At 40.8% G+C, this 19,535-nt stretch overlaps 2 protein-coding genes across 4 annotated transcripts in view; both read right to left on the bottom strand.

Moving 5' to 3' along the window:
• LOC105065456 (protocadherin beta-15) overlaps positions 1-15,248 on the bottom strand; it is a 28,736-nt gene extending 13,488 nt beyond the window's left edge. For all 3 annotated transcript variants that reach the window (XM_074360831.1, XM_074360833.1, XM_074360832.1), the window contains exon 1: positions 12,188-15,248. In XM_074360831.1, the coding sequence (XP_074216932.1) occupies positions 12,188-14,452 (2,265 nt within the window). In that variant the 5' untranslated portion in view covers positions 14,453-15,248. The remainder of the gene's footprint in view (positions 1-12,187) is intronic.
• Positions 15,249-15,403: 155 nt separating this feature from the next.
• On the bottom strand, positions 15,404-19,535 carry LOC141577098 (protocadherin beta-18-like). Its single transcript, XM_074360830.1, has one exon. The coding sequence runs from the start codon at positions 19,363-19,365 to the stop codon at positions 16,960-16,962; it is 2,406 nt and encodes an 801-aa protein (XP_074216931.1). The 5' UTR covers positions 19,366-19,535; the 3' UTR covers positions 15,404-16,959.

Here is a 19,535-nt window from a genome sequence, read left to right as displayed (position 1 = left end):
TTGATCAATCAGGTAACATCCAGTAAATTACAGGCATCTGAGATGACATGCTCACTTTATGTCCTACAGTCAGGGGTTCAGCCTCTACCGTGGTCCAACAGCAAGCCAGGAGCTATGTTACTTTGTTAAGATCTCTGGGAAGCAGACTCTGGGATAGAGTGTAGGGTGTTTGCTAGTGCGTTCTTTGAGATTAACATCTGTGGGGTGGAGGTGATGGAAGCAGGATTCAGCAGAGAGAGAAATGGAGAATTCTGAAGCTAAAATGGCCCTTTAGAGCTATGCTGTGTTAGGCTGAAATGGCTGGGTCTTTACATTTCCACCTTAATCAGTCATCAGATGTGGCCTGCCCTGGTAAGGATGTGACAGCTGAAGGGCGCCCACTGACAGCACCCCTGGCATTCCCAGCAGCACTCCCAGAAACAAGTCTTTCATGGAAGTGGAATCTGAGAGGTGCATGTCCATGTCCTTACAATCTACTCTCTGTGCCGCTCAGATCCTCTTCACACATATTCAGAGAGCAGCTCCTTCATGGTTCTGCTGGGCCTTTCTTCCTGGGGGATACTTAGAGGAGAAAGTTTAATGGGATGACCTATAGTCCCTACCACTGAAAATGGTTTCAGGGTTAGAACTGATAATCATTGTCTCCTTTCTCTACTATCCATTCTAGGTTTCTCCTCACCTTCACTAGCATGTCTGCTGGTGTCAGTGGATTATCTGGTGGTATAATCCGGACTTTCATGCCCAAGAGATATGAGCCCTTGTCATCATGCCCTTCTCAAAATGGGACTGTTGCATATATCCAATTACCAAAGTAATGGGCGAGTGTGTACCAGGAGGCACTCAAGTTGGTCATCTGGGTGCCAAACATATTTTCCCTTGCGCCCAGTGTGTCATAGCAGCCCTACTTCCTCCTGATGATCAGGGTCACTTTCTCCTGTCAAGTTGGTGGATCCACTCTTGTCTGTTGGACCTTAGTCAAATGGAACCCAAAGGACTGAGGTTACAGCTTTAGCTTATAATATAGAGGGAATTTGCTATGTCCCCTGGTGGAAATGTTTTCTTTTAGGGACAAAGTCTTCTAACTCTGCAGACCCCAGAGTTTCTGAAATGGGAAGCACAAATTTCCCAAGCAGGTCATTGGGAGCAATGTTAACTGAAGCCGTTCCTACCATATAAAGGGTTTAGTGTTTGTCTTTACTGCTGGCATTTTGTACATTTGGCTGTGGAAGCAGCTAGATCAACCCTGATAAGTGAGGTACATGAATAGCTTTTATTTTTGTCACTGCAGCCTCTTTGTTCATGTGTTCATCATGCTAGCAGTGGTCTGGCTGATGAAGGAAGCTGTGTGATGTCAAATGGATCAATAATTTTGTCTATTTCAGTGTTTAGTGACCCTTCCTTGGTGGAATGCCCTCTGGTGGCCATCAACTTAACACATAAAGGTCTTCACACTTCGAGTTTACTTGTATATATTCAACATGCTTCTAACTCATTACTACTTATACTCAATCTTCCAGCTTTCCAGGACCCCAAGATTTTGTTCTCTAACACCTTTATTCAATGGGAAAAAAATAAGGCTCTTTGAAGGAATAGTTAGATACACATCTGGATTATTAGAAAATAGAATAATTTTGTGACTTCTTATATTTCCAGAAAACAAGTATGTTTCAAAATTATAGGTTGGACACCACGCACAAAAATAAACTCAAAATGGCTTAATGGCTTACACATAAGACAAGACACTCTTAGAAGAAACCAGGCAAAACATTATCTAACATAAATCTCAGAAGTGTTCTCCTATGGCAATTTACCCAAGCAACAGAAATAAAAGCAAAAATAAACAAATGGGACGTAATTGAACTTCTAAGCTTTTGCACAGCAAAGGAAACCATAAGCAAAACAAAAAGACAACCTACGGAATAGGAGAAAATATTTGCAAAAGATGAGACTGACAAGAGCTTAATTTCCAGAATATATACACAGCACATACAATAAGAAAAAAACAAGTAACCCAATTCAAAATGGGCAGAAGACCTAAACAAGCAATTCTCTAATGAAGACATAGAAATAGCAAATAGGCACATGAAAAAATGCTCAATATTGCTAATTATCAGAGAAATGCAAATCAAAACTACAATTAGGTATCACCTCACACTAGGCAGAATGGCCATCATTCAAAAGTCCACAAGCGATAAATACTGGAGAGACTGTAGAGGAAAGGGAACCCCCCTACACTGTTGGTGGGAATGTAGTTTGGTGCAGCCATTATGGAAAATCAGTATGGAGATTGCTCAAAAGACTAAAAACAGACTTACCATATGATCCAGCAATCCCACTCCTGGGCATATATCCAGAGGGGACCTTAATTCAAAAAGATACATGCACCCCAATGTTCATAGCACCACGATTTACAATAGCCAAGACATGGAACAACCTAAATGTCCATTGACAGATGACTGGATAAAGAAGTAATGGAATACTACTCAGCCATAAAAATAACAAAATAATGCCATTTGCTGCAACATGGATGGACCTGAAGATTCTAAGTGAAGCAAGCTAGAAAGGGAAAGAAAAGTACCATATGATATCATTTACATGTGGAATATATATATGAAAAAAGACAAATGAACTTATTTACAAAACAGAAACAGACTCACAGACATAGAAAACAAACTTATGGTTACCAAGGTGGAAGGGAATGAGAAGGGATAAATTGGGAGTTTGAGATTTGCAGATACTAACTACTATATATAAAATAGATAAACAACAAGTTTATACTATATAGTACAGGGAACTATATTCAATATCTCGCAGTAACTTACGGTGAAAAAGAATATGAAAATGAATGTATGTATGTTCTTATATGACTGAAGCATCATGCTGTACACCAGAAATTGAAACAACACTGTAAACTGACTATACTCCAATAAAAAAAAGAAAAATTATAAGTTGGGCAAAAAGCCCGCAGGAGCCAGTTTGAGAAGTCTCCTGCTGGCCAAATTGGGATAGGTTAATTGCAAAACTGGACCAAAAATGTACACTTGATTAAAACAAGTTAAGTCCATAAATGCCACAAGTATATAATGATACTAAAAAGTAAAAGTTGATTATTTTCTTTCTAAATAATTTAGTTTTCTCTTTAAATAATTATTTATTGATCCTTTTGCCAATACTACTGTGTCTAGATGCAAGATCTCTTGAAAATATATACATTTGCTCATCACTTGCCAATTTCTACAAAACAGTCTACGTGGATTTTGATTGTACTTGCATTTCTGTTGAGCTCATTTTGGTAATGAACATCTTAATTCTGAGTCTTGAATCTATGAACATAGTACCTCTCTCCATTTACTTAAATCTTCTCAATTTCTCTTTGCAATGTTTTATAATTTTCAATGTAGAAGTCTTGCACATCTTTAGTTAAATCTATTTCTAATTATGTATCTTTCCAATGCTATTGTACATGGTAGTTTTTAACTTTATTTTTCATTTATTATTTGCAATTATATAGAAACATAACTGATTTTTATATATTAATCTTATATTCTGCAACCTTGTTAAATCTATTCATTAGTCCCAGTAGTTTTCTTATAGATTCTTTGGGATTTTAAACATACACAATTATGCCATCTATAAATAAAGACAAATATTTAAAATATCTGTGTGTTTTATTTATTTTTCCTGGCTTTTTATATTGACTAGATCTTCCATTATAATGTTGAACAGGAGTGAGAACTTTCTGATCTTGTCTGCAATATTACAGGGAAGCATTCAATATTTTACCAGTAAGTATTATGTTAAGTTTTAGGATTTTTGTAGTTCCATAACTGGGAGCAAGAGTTATTACCATAGAGGTTTATATTAGAAAATAAAAAACTACAATTTGTGAGCTAGTAATCACTTCAAAGATGAGTCAATGATAAAGCAATTCCATATTTACAACATTTTAAAGCTTTATCCTCTGGTATGAATTTCCTTATGCATAATAAGAGATGCACCTGAAGGTTTTCCCACATTGATTACATTCATTGGGTTCCTCTCCAATGTGAGTTTCCACATGTTTTTGAAGTAGTAGAGAAAACTAAAAGATTTTCCATTCTTCACAGTTCTATCTCCCAGTATGAGTTCTCACTTATTGACTAAAGAATGAGAAAGACCTGAAGATTTTCCCACATTCTTTACATTTATACGGTTTCTTTTCAGTGTGTATCCTCATATATTCACTAAAGTGTTAGGAGTTATACTTTCCCACATTTCTTACACTTAGTATGGTTTCTCTCTAATATGAATTTTCACATAGCTTTGGAAGAATTAGATGTAAATTAAGATTTTCCAACACTCCAAACATTAATAGAATTTCTCTTCAGTGTGAGTCCTCACAGGTTTCTTAAGTGGTGAGGAACAGCTGAAGGCATATCTGCATTCCATATAGTGTTTCTCTCCAATGTGCATTATCACATGTACAGTAAAATGTGAAGGATGACAGAAGGACTTGTCACATCGTTTACAATTATAGGGCCTCTCTCCAGTGTTCGTACTCATGTGGTCATTAAAAGAGGAATGGGAACTGTACACTCTTTACATGTATTGAGATCTTTTCTGGTGTTTTCTCACTTGTAGAGTAAGCTTTGAAGAACAAGTGAAGGTTTCCCCACATTCCTTATATTCATAAGCCTTCTCTTCAATGTGAGTTCTTATATGTACTGTAAGCAATGTAGGAGAAATAAAGACTTTCTCATATTCTTTTACATTCATTGGGCATACTTTCAATATGAGTTCTCACATGTGCTCTAAAGGATGAAGGACAACTGAAGATTTTTCCACATTTTTTACATTCGTAGAATTTATCTCCGATGAGAGTTTTCATATTTTCTAAGAGATGAGAGAAAATGGAAGCTTTTTCACATTATATGAATACACAGCTTCCCTCCACTGTCATTTCTTACATGTACAGCAGTGTACGAACAATGAATAAAAGCTTTCCTACATTTTGTATATTCATTGTATTCTTCTCCAATGTGAATTTTCACGAGTCCTAAGACATAAGGAATAGCTGAAGAGTTCTCTACATTCCTTACATTGATAGGGTTTGTGTCCAGTGCATGATCCCATGTGTGACTTAACAAGCGAATGATAAATGAAGGCTTTCTCACATCCATTGAATTCATAGGATTTCTCTTCAGTATGAGTTCTCTTATGCACTTTTAAATTTGGAATCTGACTGAAGGCTTTTCCATAATAACTACCCTCATTATATTTTTCTCTAGCATGAAATACCTTCTACACAGTAGATACTAAGGTATTTCTGGAATATTTTCCAATTTGATTATATTCATAAAGATTCTCCACCATATGAATTCTTAAATATCTTTACTGTGTCTTAGACTGATCTGTGCCATGGCAAAAGGATGATGATTATATAATAGGAAGTTTTTCATATTCTAGACGAAGTAGTATAATACTAATATAAAGCAGACTGTGGTAAGTGAAGGTTGTGTATTCTTATCCTTAGAGGAAATACACCCCAAAATGTTATAGGTAAAAAGTCAATTTAGTATATAAAATGAAATACCAAAAAAATACAGAATTAGGCCAAAAAGAAAACAGAAAATGAGAAACAAAGGAATGAAAACAGAGGGTATGAATAAATAATAGACAGAATTATATAAATAATTGTATTAAATATAAATAAAATGAACTCCCCAGTTAAAAGGCAGAAGTGATAAGATTGGATAAAAAAGCAAGATCCAATTCTATGTAGTTTACCAAAGAGGTATTTAAAATATAAATACAGGATGAAAGCAAAAGGATGGGAAAAGACACATCATGCAAATCCTAAGCATAAGAAATATCAAGTGACTCTATTAACATCAAATTTAAACTATTACTAGAGACTAAAAGGGATGTTTCATAATGATTGGTGTTAATTCATCAAGAAGATACAATAATCCTACTGATGTGCACATTTTAATAACAGAGCTTCAAAATAGATGAGGCTTACAACAATGCTAGAACTGAAGGGAGAAATAAACAAATTCATAATCACTGAAGAATTTAACATTTTCCTCTCAGTAATTGATAGAACGTGTAGGAAAAAATGGTAAGAATAGAATATTTCAATAACACTATCAAAGCAATTCAGTTTAATTGATATTTATAGAACACTATACACAACCGTACAACACATATTTATTTCAAGCACACATGAGCTCATCAGGATAACCCATATGTTGGATAATAACAACAAAACAACAAAACTCAATAAATTTTAAAGGATTGAAATTGAACAGAATATGTTCTCAGACCAAAACAAATGATAGCCCTGGATATTTGGAAATTGAGCAACACTTCTAGCTAAGCAATGGGTCAAATGAGAAATCAACAGGGAAATTACAGATTAAGTCAAGCAATGGTAATAAAATCACCATGTATCAAAATTCATGAAGTACAGCTTAAGTAGGTATAGGAAAAGAAATAACATATGCGTGGAAATCAATGAAACAGAAAAGAGAAAGTAATAGGAAAATAACAAAGACAAGAATTGGTTTTTTTTAAAGATTAGTAAAATTGATATACTCACAGCACTACTGATAAAATAAAAGGAGAGAAGACATACTTACTAATATTCAGAAAGAGGGGCACCACTATAGATCTTAAATATATTGAAAAGATAATAAAGGAATAGTATCAATAACTTCAAGCCAAAATATTAACATCTTAGATAAAATGGACAAAATGTTAAAAAAAAAAAAACACGTTACCAATTGGCACAAGAAGAAACAGAACACTGGAACTGCAGCATACCTATTCCAGAAATTGAATCTGCAATTCAAAATTTCCCCACAAAGAGAATGTTAGCCACTGATGGCTTCTGTGGCAGTTTCTATCATATACACAAAGAAGAAATAATAAATATTATACACAAACTCTTTCATAAAAGAGAGGTGGAATAAATAATTGTTGACTCAATCTATGAGACCAGTGTAACCATGAAACCAAACCTGACAAGGGAATAAAATGAAAAAATATAGAGACCAATATCCCTCATGAACATAGAGGCAAAAGTTCTCAACAACGTAGCAACAAATTGAATCTACTGAACAGACATTTTTCACACTGCTGTATGCCGCCTGGGAGAAAAACATAAATAGCTTGCCTGAGGAATCACAGCCACACAGGTGCCCTTCCATCCCCAGCCTGCAGGACTCCAGTTTCTCGGATCTCCTTGGATTTTTGTATTCTTCTATTGCTGCTGCTTCTGCTGTCTCATGTTTGAAATGAAGAGGGACCTGATTCAGATCTCACCACTCAGATTTCAGCTGTGAACACCATCACTACTGCTATGATCCCCACTTGAACTTACAAGTTAGAAACTACCAACAGGACCAGGACCAGGGTAAGGCATGTGTCTCAGAAGCAAAATTAATATGTCACCCAAAAACTTAATAGTAAAGATAGATATCATTTAATGCAATAGTCTAAAAAATCATACTTCATGAAATAATTAATGATGAACAAAATATCAAAATTTTAAATAAAAACATGATCCAATTCCACACTTGTACAACTTGGCCTCACCCTAATTACAACCCTGTTACATCTTGATGTCAACTTTATTGTTTCCTGAGGTCACTGGGGAAAAAAATGACTGTATCTGCTTTACAGTTCCCTCTTTGGGCTGCTCCTTCAAAGTCAAGAGGGCTACCAAACTTCTTGATCCACAAATGCTGGCATTGTTAAATTTACACAGAGAAAATTTACACAGAGAAAATTATGTTTAGTTTGCAAACACAATCTACTTTAGAATATGTTACTAATGGCAATTTTATTACACACACTTATGCATTAAATGAGAACTATCTTTACAATGTGAAAAAGGTATGGAAAACCAATGTTATTCTGTTATATATCTGTGCATGCGTGCACCTCCACCATCTACTAGAGCTACCTTCTCCACCACGCCACACCCCGACATGCTCAAATGCACACACATATACACACAAATACACAAACACTGAGTGCAGCTGAGGAGTTCTAAAATTTCTTGAGGCATTACCATTCATGTATCATAAGGTTTTTTATTGATTTTTCATATAACTGGAAGTAATGCTCTTTTCAAGGTATTCCAGATGAATCCAAGAAAGGTATAAGTAGTAAGCCTTTGGAGATGCCTTTAAATTCTACACATACCAATGAAGTATTTGTAAAGTCAGACTGGAGAGGAGTAATGGCTACTGACACAGTGGGGTCTCAAAACACATCTCTCTGTATATTGAAAAGGCTGTTAGGAATTTCTATTCCTTCCACCAGGCATTTTCTACCAAAACATGTAGATTGCTGATCTCCTCTCAAAGATTTTTAGGACTCATAGTCAATTTATTTTACTAAGTAAAAATTTTGGCCCTGCTACTTCCCTGCCTGAGAGGGAAACCAGTGTTCTGGATTGCTGCATTGCTGGTCAGAACACCACTAGTGCAGGTTTAAAAGTATAGCTAGCATTTATCAGCTCACTTTCTCATTCTATTCTCCAAAACTCAACTTTTTGGGTTGCTACTAGCCAAGAAGGTTTCTTTGAAAGTTCAATTATTTGTGTATATTTGTATTAGCCAAATTGAGAGATGACTGAATGAAGACAGAAGGTCAGCCACAGTAACTCAGAGAACCATCCCTTGATAACAGCTAAGGGAAAGCAAAACTACTTTTCTGACAAGCATCTCATACACCTTAAATAGAAAATCTGGGACCTTGTCAGACAACTGTATAAATCAACCTTACTCATGAAGAGGAGAGATGTGTCAGTTTGGAATGCATTTATCTGCAGTCAACAGAAAACCTGACTATAGCTGTCTAATGACATAGCAGTTTATAAAATGCAACATAAAGCCTGGGAGAAGGTGGTGTAGAGATGCTGCAGCAGCTTAACAATGCTACAAGAAGTCCAAGGGCTTTCCATATTATCATAATTAGTATACAGACCTTTGTTTTATGATATTCATCTCATGGTTGCAAGTTGGCTGCTTCAATTCTAGGCTTACTTGCAATATCCATGCCAATTAAGAAAAAGAAAAATGGGCAAAAGTCCTAAGGAACATGCTACCCCAGACTAGCCCTTCCAAAAATATTTCCCTTAAGCCCAGTTCCTGTCTGCACTTTCACATCACTAGCAATAACAGAGTCATATGACATTCCTACCTGCAAGGGGCTACAGGATTATGAATATTTTGGCCTAGTGTAGGGGAAGGCAAAGAAAAACTGGTCAGGAGATGGTTTTGTTGATAGTCATTTGTATTCATGTCCTATTGCTGCTGTAACAAATTACTACAAACTTAGTGGCTTAAAAACACAAATTTATTATCTTACTGTTCTGGAGGTCAAAAGTTAAACTGGGCTAAAGTTAAGGTAGAGCTACATTCCTTTCTGGAGGCTTTAAGAAAGAATACATTTTCTTGCCTTTTGTAGCTTCTGGAGGCTGCCTGCTTTCCCTCACTTGTGGCTCCCTTCCATCTTCAGACTCAGTAATGGCTGGTTCAGTCTTTAACATCACTCCCACACTGACTCTTTTCTGCTTCCCACTTCTACTTCTTATTAAAGACTCTTGCAATTACACTGGACCCACCTGGATAATCTAGGGTAATCTTATCTTAAATCAGCTAATTATCAACCTTAATTCCATCTGCAACTTTAATTCCCCTTTGTCACATACTATAAGATATTCACAGGTCCAGAGATTAGGACATACTTTATGGGGCTATTATTTTCCCTATCACAGTCCACTCTATGGTCCCCAAAGATCCACATCCATTCCACATTTTATATATAGTATATATATGGCCCTGCTACTTATATATATTATTTTATAATATAATTATATATTATATATAATATATATATATTATATATATATAAAATCCCAAAGATCTCATCTCATTACAGTATCAACTACTAAGTGTGTATGCCTAATACAAATGGTGTACACCTGAGACACCCTTGGCTTTTTCTCAAGAAAAACAATATGCTTTCCTAATAGTAAATCTCCTAATTTTAGCATCTTTTATAACCTAATTAAGCTTAGAATTTCTCAAATCATCATATTCTGGTTCCTTCTTGCTTAACAGTCTATCTCATTTCTTTCACATTCTACTATAGGCAGCAAGAAACCAGGCTGCACTTCAACCCATGCCTGGAAATCTCCTCAGCTAAATATCCAAGTTCATTGTTTACAAGTCCTTCCCCACCCCTTATTTCCCCTGCAGGACACAATTCAGCTAAATTTTCTACCATTATATAGCAAAGATTCCCTTTCCTTCAGTTTCTAATAACATTTTCCTCATTTCTTTCGGAGCCCTCATCAGCAGTGACTTTAACATCCATTTTTCTGCTAAGTCTCTTTACGCTTTGATTCAGGTATTCTATAAGGCAATATATTTTCTCTACCATGCTCCTTACTTCCTTCTGAGTCTTCACTAGAGAGTTGCTAACATCTGTATTTCAACTGTGGGTCCAAAGCAATCAATGCTTTTTGTAACATGCTCTTCAGAATTCTTCCAGTCTATGCCTACTATCCACTTCCAGAGCAATTTTGACATTTTTAGTTATTTGTTACAGAAGCACTCCAATTCCAGGTACCAAAATCTGTATCAGTCAGGGTTCAATCAGTCAGCAGGAGATAAATATATGAAGAGATTTATTGCAAGAAAGTGACTTACAAGGTTGTGGGAGCTGGCTGGCTAAGTCCGAAATCTGTAGAGCAGGCAATTAGAAAGGGCCAACTGGAAGTCTGAAGCATGAGCCGAAGCTGCTGCCCATAGTTGGAATTTATTCATCTCAGGGAAAAGTCAGTTCCGTTTTTAAGGCCTTTCAACAAGGCCCACCCGGATCACCTACGATATTCTCTCTAGTTTAAGACTAGCTGATTAGCAACCTTAATTCCTCTGAACCTTAACTCCCATTTGCAATACAACATGGCATATTCACAGGTTCCAGAGATTAGGATGCTGATGTCTTTAGGGGGCAATTGCTCTGCCTACCACAGCATTCTATAGTATCCGCAAAGTTATGAGGCTCCTGGAGATAGACGAGTCCAGACAACAGAGCTGATTACTTCTTCAAATATTCAATCCCTTCACCAACATATCCTTTAATAAGTTTTCTTTAGTTAGTATTAATTCTACAATGTATTTTCTTTCAAATTCGTTATCAACCAGAACAATGTCACCCATAGGCAAATAGATTGGCATGCTGTGTCATCAAAAGCTCCTCTAGGCCCAGAATTTGGAACCTGCTTGAGAATCTATCTGCAATATAGCAAGGGACATTGCAGGCAACATATTACTTGGTCCTTTAGAGTATATAAAAACATCTTAGACACAGTCAATCTGAGTATCATTAAATCTGTCTAGAACTCTTAACAGGATCATAACTTCATAAGTTACGATATAAGGAAGAACCCATAAGTCTTTTCAACATTAACTTAGATAAGAAAGAACAGATGACAGTTATATTTTCATGAGATGGCATATGTATTTTAGAGCAAAAGTCTAATGATTTACAAGCTTAATTTTGAAATAAGCAGCACAGAATTATACATGTTGCTGCCTAACAGTAAAACAAAAATCCAAACAAAGCTTAGAAGAAACTGGATATAGGTAAACATAAATTGATTCCACCCCCAAAGAGAAAAGAGGTTATAGAAAAGTCATAGCTGCGTAGATAATAAAAACTAACAAGGAATCAGACATTATTAGGTGGTGTCATATAGTGAGAAATTACTTTTAAAAGTAAAATTATGTTTATACTGAGAGGTTAACTTTCATATTATCCTTTAGGAATGAGTACTAAACCTTAATCAGGAATACGAAATTTCCTAATGTAAAATTTTTTACTAACACAATAATTGGAAAAAAATTACACAGCAACAAGGCCAACAAAACAATGAGTAACTTTACTAAGGAAAATACTAGAGAAGAACGAAAATAAGAATTAAAGATTACTACAGGCTGAAAAAAAGAAAGGGAAAGGTGAAGGAGACAAAGCTAATGTATACAGTGGGGAAGTTTCATATACCTAAACTACTCTGGAAAGTTGGCTTTACGTCCAGCTTCCTCCCAACGTCCTGACCTAGAATATTGGGTAAGACAGGCTTCAAGAATTTGAACTCATTACTCCCGGAATCTCCCGTCAGACACACCTGGTACTGGTAGCTGTGGGACAGGGTGCCGGTGCCGCTGACGTCCACCAGGTGGCCCGGGAAGGGGCCCTCGGGCACCGAGCAGCGACCCGCCCGCGCAGCCCCGCCCCGCCCGCACAGCCGCACCGCCACGAACACCAGCACCGAGAAGAGGAAGAGCGACGACACGGACGCCAAGGCCACCACCAGGTAGACGGTGAGCGGGTCGGCCGGCGCCGCGGCCGCCGCCTCCGCTTCCGCTTCCGGGGGCGGCAGGTGGGGCTGCGAGAAGCCGTCCACCAGCAGCACGTGCAGCGTGACGCTGGCCGACAGCGGCGGCTCGCCATTGTCCTTGACCAGCACCAGCAGCCTGTGCCTGGCCGCGTCGCGCTCGCTCAGCGGCCTGGCCGTGCGCACCTCGCCGTTGTGCGCCCACACGCCGAACAGCCCGGGCTCCGTGGCCTTGAGCAGCTGGTACGACAGCCAGGCGTTCTGGCCCGCGTCGCCGTCCACCGCCACCACCTTGGTCACCAGGTAGCCCGGCTCGGCCGCCCTGGGCAGCAGCTCGGTGCAGGGCGCCGAGGTGTTCTGCAGCGGGTACAGCACGAAGGGCGCGTTGTCGTTGTCGTCCTCCACGAGCACGCGCACCAGCGCCTGGCTGCTCAGCGGCGGCGAGCCGCGGTCGGCGGCGCCCACGCGGAACTCGAAGGCGCGCAGGGCCTCGTAGTCCAGGGACCGCAGGGCGAACAGGTGGCCGTTGTCGGCGTTGATGGACACGAGGGAGGCCAGGGGCACGTGCGGGTCGGCGGGCGGCAGCAGCGAGTAGGTGACCTGGGCGTTGGCGCCGGCGTCTGTGTCTGTGGCGCTGACGGTGCCGATGTGCAGGGCGGGGCTGTTGTTCTCGCGGACCCGCAGGGTGTAGGAGGCCTGGGTGAAGGCGGGGGCGTTGTCGTTGACGTCGGACACCAGCACTGTTATGTTGTGCTCAGTCTTCAGCCTTGGTGTCCCCAGATCTGTGACGGTGATGGTGATATTATATTCGGCTTTGATCTCTCTGTCCAGCTCCCCATTTGTTACCAGGGTATAGAAATTCTCTGCAGATGGTTTCAGGAGGAAGGGGAGCTCATCCTGGATGGAACAAGTCATCCTTCCATTGTCCCCTGAGTCTCGGTCTCGAATCCTAAACAGGGCCACTTCTGTCTCAGGGGAATTTTCAGGAATGGGGCTGGTAAGTGATGAAATAATTAATTCTGGGGAGTTGTCGTTAACATCTAGTACCTCAATGGAGACAGAACACTTTCCAGATAGTCCCCCACCATCAGATGCATCTATATACAGTTCATATGAGGATATTGTTTCAAAATCTAGTTTTTTAATTAGTCGAACTTCTCCCGAAATGCTGCTTAGCTCAAAAGTTGTGCTTATCTCTTGAGAACTATAAAAAAAGGAATACGATATCTCTCCATTTGTCCCTGTGTCTAAATCTCTAGCTGAGACCTTGACAATTAGGGCGCCTACAGGGCTGTTTTCTGGGACCTGCACCTGGTAGTGCGTCTGTGCAAACTCAGGGGCATTGTCATTGACGTCCAAGACCAAGATGCGGACCTGGGTTGTACCAGACCTGGGCGGAGAGCCGCCATCCAGCGCTGTGAGGGTTAATCTGAGCTCGGCCTGCTCCTCGCGATCCAACTCTTTGTACAGCACCAGTTCTGGGTATTTCCTGCCGTCCCCCCAGCTGCGGGTGGAAACGTGGAAATGAGAGTTGGGACTAATATTATAGTTTTGGATGTTGTTGTTGCCCACGTCCAAATCCTGAGCTGTTTTCAGAGGAAACACGGTCCCAGGAGGGCTGGTCTCTAGGATTTTCAGCGTCATTTCTCTTTCAGGGAACTCAGGAGAATGATCATTTATGTCTCTCACCACTAGCTCAGCTCGAAATACTCCCAATGGTTTTTTCAGTAACACTTGGAAACGCATTACACATGGATCTGTGGGGCCGCACATCTCCTCCCGGTCCAGTTTCTCATTTAATATCAACTCCCCAGTCTGCAGATCAAGCTGCACCCGGGGTTCGTTATCCTCAGAGACCACCCGGGCTTCCCGCGCAGCTAGTTCCCCCACTCCCAGCCCCAGGTCCTTGGCCAGGTTGGCCACCAACGTTCCGCTCATTGTTTCCTCCATCACGGAATAGCGACGGGATTCCCAGCCTGCAAAAGCCACTCCCAGCAAGATAAAGAGAATCAGGACTTGCCTTTGTTTAGGAAAGCGCTCCCCTCCAGCCTCCATGTTAACTCCCACAAACGCCTTTCCAGGAACAGGGCCCAGCTCTACCTTAGGGAGCGATGGGACTGAGACAATGATGGATCTCCAAGTTGGCAACCTGTCCAGAAATGTCGGTGAGTAGCGTTCTCTGCAGACTTACTGGTCCTGAGCTTTGCTTAAGGCTTTTCTCTTCCTCTGGAGAAGTGAAGTTGAGCTCGTAGCATTTCCTGGGTCTTTTTTTTTTTTTTTTTTTGACGCCTTAGCCTGCAGCGCCACCATGCGTTGTCTTCGAAAAGAACGGCTACAGTTATACATATATGATAATCTAGAGGGCTATTCGAAGTTTGGAAATGGTGTGGGAAGATGATATAGTCAGAAAACCATGCAATTATAATTATTTGTTCCTTCATTCAAAGAAATATGATTCATATCTGTTTAATATGTTCTGAAATACACCAGCAAGCAATCCAGGCATTGTCCCTAACTTTGAGAACCTATAGTCTGGGTGGGATGCTCTGAGGAGAATTGAGAAGTGAAAGAAGACTTAATAGTGATCATCATTTCATCTTGTAAAAATAACAATATATACTTGTAATTTCTTAAAATTCTCTCAGCAAAAGGGATGAATTCCTCTAAATTTCCTTCCAAGTTTGAGGCATTGTATACGCCAGAACTGTGGTTTCCGTTGATTGAATCACATCAAGGAAAAAGCCACCAGTTAATTCCAGTTTATAATACCTATTCTACATAAGGTCAGGGAGTTATGATTTTATGAAACTTTCAAACTATGGGAAAATGCTTATGAGGGCACATCTCATATCTCTTGCCCTGCTATTTTCCCACTCTGTACATGGCTTTTATTATTTACATAATACAATATAGCATCAATGCTGAATAGAATGATTATGTGCAATACATAAATATGAACTATCTGTACACATCTGCAGATCTAACTCAGAATTAAGGTATGTAAAATTGAAAGCAAAACTGAATGTTTTAAGAGTAAAAGTAAAAATTAAGACCAAACACTGCAATAAATCAGAATTAGTGCCTCCTGTACATACTTAACTATTTACAGATGAAAATAGGCATCACCATGATACTAATCTAACCATACTCATTTATATGTAAAAAACACGAGTTTCATACATCACAAAAAATAGCACAGAAGTGATATTACCAGACAAGCATCAGTGAAGTATACTGCCTCTTTTAGTTTTTATCTAAGTACAGTGCTGTAGATAATGCAGGCCATGAAGTACACCGAAGAACACTAGAGTCCTACACCCAAGTACAGTTAATGTGATAAAGCAGCCCTCTACAAGTGGTGTTGGATACCACTGAGAAAGTCTAGTGCAGCCATGTTGGTTATGATTTTCCATGCAGAAGGGTACAGTTACATTAATAACTGAAATCTTTAAAAAAGCTTTAAATATTTTTCATGAACCGAAACATTCAACAAAATATGCACATGAAAAATTATTCAGATACCTTTGCAACTTAAAATTCAGATGCATATTATTCAATAGAGCTGCGGTATGTGAACCCCAAATGTAGAGTTTTAATTTCTTCTTGTAAACAAATTAATCCTAGTGCAGTTCAATGTTACACACTTCTAGCAATGAGAGTAATGCATACATCTTCTGGTGCAGGGCAGCTTAATAAGTTTCAAAGATAGCTCAAGACTCTGTTGGCTTGATGTGTTTTACTTTTTATCCCTAGCATTGATCACCATCTTATATAACATACATGTACCTATTTAATTATTTATTCTCTGTGTAACTCTTGAGTTTGAGAACTTTGTTTTGTTTACTTCTACATCCATAGACATCTAGAAGAGTTCCTGTCACACTGTAGATGCTTAACAAATATTTGTTGAATAGATTAATGAATAAATCACAATTAATTAAAAAAATTCTGATAGATGGATTCTCCTCCCAATGTAGAAGCCCCCTGTTTTGCTGACATCCTTCTTCATTATATGAGCTAGATAAACAAGTCAGTATGGCTTTTTTCTATGCTCTTTTGAGTAGTAATTTGAGATAATTCAGAGTGATCTGAAATGTTTTTTCGTTAAATGGCAAAATCCCCTGGATCCCCTAAGCAAAGGAATATGTTATAAAAAACAAAGTGCATAATAACAAGCTATAATGACCCTACAAATAAGGTATACATCTCTTCTAGAACACATTTTACACTGTCAATGTTATTTTACACTAAAGCTATTATGACACAAATAATATTCAAAAACTTTCTTATGTAGAATTTATCATTTCTGTTATACACTCCAAAAACTACAATTTGGAAATATCCTCAATTATTCTCAAAATTATATATTCTAACAAAAGCTTGTACTTTTCTCTTGTATATGCTCAAAGAAAATGTCTAATTACCTTAAGGAGGGAAGTGAAATCAACAACTAAACAAAACCCCAAGAGAGTCTATATGAACCAAAAAGCTAATGGAAACAGTATATTTAGAAAATATTTTCATTCCAAATGCTCTGAAAAACCAACAGATTCTTAATTGAATCAAAAACCATTTACAAAATTTGAGTTTTCCTCTACATCATTCACAGACCCCTGACGATTAGAGGCAACAGATTTCAGAAACTTAAACTCGCTGGTCCCAATACCTCGGCTCAGACACACCTCATACTGGTAGCTGTGGGACAGGGTGCCGGTGCCGCTGACGTCCACCAGGTGGCCCGGGAAGGGGCCCTCGGGCACCGAGCAGCGACCCGCCCGCGCAGCCCCGCCCCGCCCGCACAGCCGCACCACCACGAACACCAGCACCGAGAAGAGGAAGAGCGACGACACGGACGCCAAGGCCACCACCAGGTAGACGGTGAGCGGGTCGGCCGGCGCCGCGGCCGCCGCCTCCGCTTCCGCTTCCGGGGGCGGCAGGTGGGGCTGCGAGAAGCCGTCCACCAGCAGCACGTGCAGCGTGACGCTGGCCGACAGCGGCGGCTCGCCATTGTCCTTGACCAGCACCAGCAGCCTGTGCCTGGCCGCGTCGCGCTCGCTCAGCGGCCTGGCCGTGCGCACCTCGCCGTTGTGCGCCCACACGCCGAACAGCCCGGGCTCCGTGGCCTTGAGCAGCTGGTACGACAGCCAGGCGTTCTGGCCCGCGTCACCGTCCACCGCCACCACCTTGGTCACCAGGTAGCCCGGCTCGGCCGCCCTGGGCAGCAGCTCGGTGCAGGGCGCCGAGGTGTTCTGCAGCGGGTACAGCACGAAGGGCGCGTTGTCGTTGTCGTCCTCCACGAGCACGCGCACCAGCGCCTGGCTGCTCAGCGGCGGCGAGCCGCGGTCGGCGGCGCCCACGCGGAACTCGAAGGCGCGCAGGGCCTCGTAGTCCAGGGACCGCAGGGCGAACAGGTGGCCGTTGTCGGCGTTGATGGACACGAGGGAGGCCAGGGGCACGTGCGGGTCGGCGGGCGGCAGCAGCGAGTAGGTGACCTGGGCGTTGGCGCCGGCGTCTGTGTCTGTGGCGCTGACGGTGCCGATGTGCAGGGCGGGGCTGTTGTTCTCGCGGACCCGCAGGGTGTAGGAGGCCTGGGTGAAGGCGGGGGCGTTGTCGTTGACGTCGGACACCAGCACTGTTATGTTGTGCTGGGTTTTCAGCCTGGGAGTCCCCATGTCTGTGACGGTGATGGTGATACTATATTTGGCTTTGCTCTCTCTGTCCAGTGGGCTCTCTGTTACCAAGGTGTAGAAATTTTTGAAGGTAGGCTTCAAGAGAAAGGGAAGATCTTCCTGAATTGAGCAAACCATCCTCCCATTGTCCCCAGAGTCTTGGTCTCGTAGACTAAAAACAGCGACCACCATTTCAGGCGACGAATTTTCTGGGATGGGACTGGTAAGAGATGTTATGACTATTTCTGGTGGGTTGTCATTCACATCTACAACATGAACTAACATTGATGATTTTCCCGAAAGGCTACCACCGTCAATGGCCTGAATATTTATTGTATAAGATTGAATTAACTCAAAATCCAGAAGCGCTTTTAAACGGACTTCACCAGAAATTGGATGGATTTCAAATGTTTTCCGTATGTCTCTGGAGACGTGGGAAAATGAATAAGATAGTTCTCCATTTATTCCTGCATCTATATCTGTAGCAGACACCTTGACAACCAAGGAGTTCAGAGGGCTGTTTTCTGGTACCAGAACCTCATAGAGGGGCCTCTCAAACTCTGGGGCATTGTCATTGATATCTAAGACCAACACACGCACCAGTGCAGTTCCAGATCTGGGCGGAGACCCACCATCCAGGGCTGTTAGCGTTAATTTAAGTTCAGGCTCCTTTTCTCGATCAAGAGGTTGGTCCAGTAACAGCTCTGGGTATTTTCTGCCCTCGTCACTGTCTTGCAGTTTAAGGTGGAAATGAGGATTGGGGCTTAATGTGTAGTTTTGGACACCATTCTTCCCTATATCCAAGTCCTGAGCACTATCCATCTGGAATGAGGTTCCTGGAGCAGTACTTTCTGAGATTTTCAGAAGTATATGTTTGTCTAGGAATGTGGGAGTGTGATCATTTATGTCTTTGACCCAAAGCTCAGCCCGAAAAAATTGCAAAGGATTTTCAAATAATACCTGGAAATGCAATATACATGGCTCAGTGAAATCGCAAAGTGCCTCCCGGTCCAGTTGCTCATTTAAGAGCAAGTTGCCAGTCTGCTGATCTAAAAGCAAGTATGGCTTATAGTCGTCAAAGATGACTGTGGCTCCCCGTGCAGCCAGGTCTTCCACACCCAAACCTATGTCTTTCACCACGTTGCCTATAAAGGATCCGATCTCCGTTTCCTCTGCCACAGAATAGTGCCAGGTCTCTGAACACACCAAAGACCCTCCCAGGAAAACAAAGAAAAGCAGCACTTGCCTTATCTGCTGAGGGCTCACTTCTCCCGGCTCCATGGCTCCCTGGCCAAACATCGTTCCTCAGAAATATTTCAGGTCAGTCTCAAACAGCTCCTTTCACCTATCAGCCTGACCACTGGGAATTTATAGAGTTGCAATCCTGTGGCGAAGGGCTTCTTGGCTCCCTAGCTTTTTCTTGGAAGCCTCTTTTTATCACCACTGCTTCTCCAGCACTCTCGGTTCCA

Source organism: Camelus bactrianus, chromosome 3, assembly GCF_048773025.1.
Source record: "Camelus bactrianus isolate YW-2024 breed Bactrian camel chromosome 3, ASM4877302v1, whole genome shotgun sequence".
NCBI lineage: Eukaryota > Metazoa > Chordata > Mammalia > Artiodactyla > Camelidae > Camelus > Camelus bactrianus.
The sequence above is the reverse complement of the archived record's forward strand: the minus strand, read 5'-3'. Positions and strand labels throughout refer to the sequence as shown.